This window comes from Pyrus communis, chromosome 11 (assembly GCF_041283825.1).
Source record: "Pyrus communis isolate YQ-2024b chromosome 11, ASM4128382v1, whole genome shotgun sequence".
Taxonomy (NCBI): Eukaryota; Viridiplantae; Streptophyta; class Magnoliopsida; order Rosales; family Rosaceae; genus Pyrus; species Pyrus communis.
In genome coordinates, this window is record NC_142575.1 from 22,730,086 (window position 1) to 22,736,037 (window position 5,952).

The 5,952-nt window shown below is 38.2% G+C and overlaps 1 protein-coding gene across 10 annotated transcripts; it reads left to right on the forward strand.

Annotated features, from left to right (window-relative positions):
- The first annotated feature begins 1,722 nt into the window (after positions 1-1,722).
- Positions 1,723-4,394, forward strand: LOC137743351 (F-box/kelch-repeat protein At3g06240). Of its 10 annotated transcripts, none has more exons than XM_088678891.1 (4): positions 1,723-1,884; positions 1,961-1,996; positions 2,163-2,307; positions 3,004-4,394. In XM_088678891.1, exon 4 carries the CDS (start codon positions 3,106-3,108, stop codon positions 4,237-4,239), a length of 1,134 nt encoding a protein of 377 aa, XP_088535017.1. In that variant the 5' UTR covers positions 1,723-1,884; positions 1,961-1,996; positions 2,163-2,307; positions 3,004-3,105; the 3' UTR covers positions 4,240-4,394. The 10 variants fall into 10 exon arrangements, with proteins under 10 accessions (XP_088535017.1, XP_088535018.1, XP_068339331.1 ...); XM_088678892.1 differs by having other exon boundaries at positions 2,168-2,307; XM_068483230.2 differs by lacking the exon at positions 2,163-2,307.
- Positions 4,395-5,952: the final 1,558 nt, after the last annotated feature.

Genomic DNA, 5,952 nt, shown 5'->3' on the forward strand with positions numbered 1-5,952 from the left:
AAAAATAACGCATAGGAGGCGTTTGAGTGATGGAAAAAATGAAACCAAGAAATGGACACTGCAACGCAGCGTCCAAATCCAAAAGTAAAAACAAAACCAGGAACTGGACATTGCATTGCATTGTCTGAATTTAAATGTAAAAACGAACACGTAAAAGGCGTATGAGTGATGAAAAAAAAGAAACAAAGAACTGAACACTATAAAACAACATCTAAATCCAAATGTAAAAAACATAATGAGGAAAGCACGTTGTTGAGATTTTAAAGTTATTCGAGAGGACAACGATTAAGTTGAAACCATTGAGAAAATTGAGTGGAATGTCACTGCATCACCTCCAGTGAATATGGTACGAAGCATATTTTGGAGACCATGGTTCAGCTCCCTGAATAGAGTGCACCATGTGGTCGGCCAAAGCCGTGCGATTCGAGCAGTTCTTTGCTTTGATGCACTGTATACTGTATTCCACCCATGGGCATCGTCTTACTTATATTAAGATTGTACATTCAAACGTACCATGCCAAACGTGCTTCTTGGGAAAGTTGATTCTTATATCATGCCCCACAAAGATGTGAAATACTATTTTCTACAGTGGATTCAAGGGAATATGTGTGGACTAATCCAACAAAAAACCAGACCATATAAACATTATATTGGTTTTGGTTGATGTATCGACATAATGGTCACATATCTATTGTCCAGATGCCAATGTTGCTAATCTCCTAGCACTAATTTTTAGGTTGCGAGCTCACTACCCCCAATTATCCCATAATGTCTGAGGGACTAGGATTATGCAGAGTTTACATCAAAGAACTTTTCAATTATTATTTCATATCTTGTGGGATTGAAGTCAGATCTGTTGTTTCCCATGCTCACACCCAAACTGCCTCGCAGAAGTGGTCATAAAATGCCCTTGATTAACGCACGGGCAATGTATATCACACCTTAGAATTTGCGCAGGGCTATGCAATCTAGGAGTAATGTTGGTCCATCTAAGCCTATCGACATCCAATCCTTTTTTTCGTACTTATGTATTTGGGTGTGCGATTTATGTGCCACTTGTGCTGCTGCAATAATATGGGTCTTCAAAACTCTTAGATCCCTTGCAAGGGATTTCTTTTCTCCATTTTGTGGATTGTCCCTTCGATGAGACAGTCTCCCCACTGTTAGGGGAAGGAAAGAACATCAATGTTCGTAATGAACGACTTGAATTTGCATGGACATTGCCTACTATGTCTCATCTTTATCCTCGTACCACATAGTATGATAAGCAGGTGCGATACACTCTAAATTTCAGAATGTTGCTCTAGACGTATTTCTCTAGTCTAGCTAAAGTGATGAGATCACAAACACCGGTTGCAAACATGCCTGCAAGGATTGACATGCTAAGAGGGCGTCAGAGCAGCGTGCCGGAAGGGCGTTCCGCCCCTACCTGTGTTCCACCAGAGTTGTTTAGTCAATCAATTGTAACAAACAAAATAGAAAGTTTATAATGCTTTTACCAATTTCGACCATCTATTTTATATTGTTCGTAACCAAATGATCTTTTTTTTTTTTTTTTTTGCTATCAACAATTCCAATTATATATATGAAGTTTCATAAATAGACGCAAAGTATTTTGAATGACTCCACGTCATCCTTGGGCTGGCAAGTTGATCCAAATAAAAAGTCCCAAAATTTGGAAAAAATTGCTTAAAAATTGAAAATTCCTTTCTGTCAAGTTCTGAACTCCCACGCCCGTCTCTGTCCCGCTCACTCTCTCAAGGCTCTGGCCTTTAAACCCCTACCCAACCAATACCCCACACCCCCCCCCCCCCCTCTCTCTCTCTTTCTCTTTCATATCTTCCTCTCTCTAGGTCCCTGGCGCTTGATTCTCTTTCGCTCAAGGTACCTCTATTGGGATTTGGATTTTGGGTCTTTGTGTTTCTTTTCATCGACTCTTAATTTTTGGTGTGTGTGTTAGGTTTTCTGCTGGTCAAAGGCGGCCATTGAGTTTCAGGTATGTTGTTTTTCTCGACAATTAGTGTTGGAGGAGTGGAATTGGGTGATGTATAGGCCATTTTTGTTGGTTTTTTTGATGGATTCTAACTTACTTATCATCAAAGCTGCGGGATGCTGCAAGTATTTTTGGGTCAGTTTTCATGGATTGTTTGTTCTTTTGCTAGTTTAGGCGCTTATTGATGGTATCTATTAGTTCTGCAATCTGACATGGAAGTCCCATTCTCCTAGACCCAGTGCGGAGGATAAATACCTACCGTTGGATTAAAGATATTAGGGTGGGTGACCACAATTTCCTTAATCTGATAACAGGTAGTCATTTAACTTTTGTTGTTGTACTTTATCCTCCGCCGTTGTATTAAGATTGAACGGTGGGTGGCCACAGTTTCCTTGTACCCTGGCCCTGGGGTCTAGGAGGCAGTGGACATAGCTCTACCTGTCCACCTGAACATAAGCTGCATAGTCTTGCTCAGACGATTAGTAACGTGTGCGGACCTGTGCATAGTTATTGGCTTTCGTTCTTCAATTCCTTTTTTGTTCTTAAGTAAAAGTTGTTAGGAACCTTAAAGCTGTGTTAGTTGCTAATATGTGCCAGTTAATTATGGAATATTATAGCGATTAGCTTTGGCCAGAGGATTTTGCTGTATGCTTATTTTCAATCTAATTCCCATTCATCTTTAATGACAATTAATTTGAGTGGTTTAGTATGTTGATGTTTTGCCCAGCAAAAGCTTTTACTTTTGTAATCTGGCTAAAGAAGCTTTCAAGATCTCTGTCACTATGTAAGGTTTTTAGTATTCATGGTTGTGCTTTCGTGTGGATTAAAAATCGTATGATGTGCTATGTGGAATATGTATAAATGCATTTTATTGATTTATTTCTCGTAACTGGGGCTTGCTTGAGTATATTTTGATTGCTTCGAATTTTGTTCTTTTAATGTATGCAGTCTCTCAGGAGCTCCATCTACCTACTTTCTTTGGATTTTTTTTCTTCCTTTTGTTTTTTCAGGTTTATGGGTTAAGGTTAGAGTTTGTACTTGTGCTGAAAGCGGTTAAACACAGTTTTCCTTTTGCTAGATACTGAAGGTGAAAGAAAATTAAAGATCAGTTGATGGAAAACCCTAATTTCCCAACTGATATCATGCTCGACATTCTTTCAAGGCTACCAGTGAAGTCATTGTGCCGCTTCAGGTGTGTATCAAAGTCATGGCGTTCTCTAGTCACCGACCCTGATTTTGTTAAAATTCACCTTAACAAAGCTTTTGAGAATGTGGAGATTTTCCATCAAAGGCGAAGGCTTATGTTTAGTGATGGGTCACATACGTCACTCTACTCCTTGGACCTCGATGAGTTTCTCAACCATAACGATGCAGTTCATAATTATCTTGATGAAAAAGAGAATGACAATGATATTAATACCAACGATGATGATGATGAAGCAGTGGCTACTGAGCTCGACTACATTTATAGTGAAATCCCAAATAATTGGGTTTTCATGGTGTTTCACTGCAATGGTTTGTTGCTGTGCCAGTTATATAACTGGGAGTTGTATCTGGTTAACCCAGCAACAAGGAAATCCAAGAAACTACCAGATATTCCATCTTCTAGCATTGCGTATTATTTTGATCTCTTTGGTTTTGGATTTGATCACTCCACTGATGATTACAAGGTGGTTGATTTGCGATACTTGAAGGGTGGAATTATGTTTATTGTGTACACGCTGAAAACTGGTTCTTGGCGGGAGATTCAAAGGCAATATCCTTACAAATCTGATCTCATGTTACATGGGATCCTGGTCAGTGGAGGCCTTCATTGGCTGGTGAACAGAGTTCGAGGTTCATCAGTGATTATATCTTTTGATTTAGCAGAGGAGCATGTTCAAGAAATCCCATTGCCATGTGATTTGGTTGACGCTAAAGGTTATATTGTCGGAGTATTTAGACAGATGCTGTGCATAACACGTTGTGATGGGCAAACACACAATGAGTTTTGGATCATGAAAGAATATGGAGTGAGGGAGTCTTGGACTAAAGTAAGAATCTCCATGCCATATTCTTTGTTGTTACATTCAGGTTTCAAGAGGAAAAATCATGATCTTTTGGTGTTCAAGGACCGGTTGTTTATGTACAATTTTAACGGTGAAAGATTTCGGAAATTATCAGTGTCCGGATTCCCCATAGTTACTGAAGTTGGGATCTACCTGGAGAGCCTTGTTTCGCCGAATTCTTGTAGAGGAGGATGTTAGAACTTAGAAGATGAACTCACTCCATTAGTCCATATCACTTTCATGTATGTGTCTATTTGAGTACTCTCTCTCTCGCCATTTGTTTTTGTAATTTCCCTTTGAGATTCTTCCATGTTTATTAAACGACTCCATAGTATATTCTGTTATTTTTATAATTTTTTTCAATCAAATGCACTTGAGCATCTGGTCTCTGCAGTCACAAGGCAGGTCTTACATCGCATAGCTAGGGCATAACATTCTGAAAGGAAATTTGTCTTACATCGCATAGCTAAGCCATGGTCCTGCTCCTCAATTTGAATCCCGGACTCCAGTTTTGTGGTCTGATCAATGCCAAGGTCTCTAAACAAATGTAGGTTGACTTGGCTCCGTATGAGTTCCTCCAGATGCTTTGTGATTGATTCACGAAACTTCGTGGTCATGGTTGGAACTACTCATATCATAAGTTACTTTGTAAAGATCATTTTTGTAAAAAAGATCAATAAAATATGAGATCATGTAGTCATTAAACCGTATAAAAAAAGATGGTCGGATACGATAAAAGCATTATGAACAGTCTGTCTATTTGCCCAACTTGATTGACTAAACATCCTTAATTTTAAAAGATTTTTTTGTATAATTAATCTTTACATAATAATTTATTATATAAACGATTTCAATCATAAATACAAAATGTTTTGAATTGATCACAAATATCTTGTTTCTCCTTAATCTTAAGGAGTTAAGCATTCCTCATACATATATACATGTATTCTTTCAGTAAACAAAATTCACACCCACCAAATCTACAATAATCAAGCATCCCCATCCTCTTCAAAATATGCATTGTTCATGCACACATTAGGCAGAAAGTCAAAAAATCAAAGATATGACATTTGAAAATTATTCTAAAATTACAAAAGACTTGTAACTCAAGTAATAAAGAGCATTTACATTTGCATAAGAAATTATGTGTTCCCAACTTTCCTAGGGGTTTTGCACTGAACATGCAGAATTTGCCTTAGAGCATCTCCAAATGCCTAATAAAATGGCATGAGTCGTACCACATACGTGGAATGTCCTTTTAGATGGTAGGTAAAAATACCTAGTGGAGGTTCACAAGGAGAAGGTCTTGGTGCGGCCACCGTTGGTGGTGGGCCCCCCGTGTTGCATGTGAGGGGAGTGAGACACATTGATGTTGGGTGAACATGATAAGTCACGAACGGTGAGGTAAGGATGATTTTGTGTGAGTGGGTCATATATCCAACTGGTTGGTTCCCATATGGAATAGGAAAGGGATACTCTTCGGACATTTTCCATCAAGTTTATCAATATTACAAATTCAGGTTTTTAAAATTTGATCCAACAGGTACAAACATGAATTCATTTTAAAAATTAAAATAATTTTTATCGTTAGATCAAATTTCAAAGACCTGAATTTGTGGCCTTTGTAGACTTGATGGAAGGGATCCAGGGAGGATCCCTTTCCTATATAATAATTTCTCGTTCACAAGGCTATTTTGCCAAGTTAAAAGTGGTTAGGCAATCGTCACTCAATACTACGGTCTAATGGTGTTCCTCTTCACTTGGAAGTGAGAGGTTTTAGATTTGAATCTCGTGGATGACGAATTCGATATCAAATTAGGTTGCCCATTATGTGACTTAACCGAACTTACTCTCTTTTTAGTGTAAAAATATCAATGTATTAAAAAAAAAAATTTGTTAGGCAATTTGGGG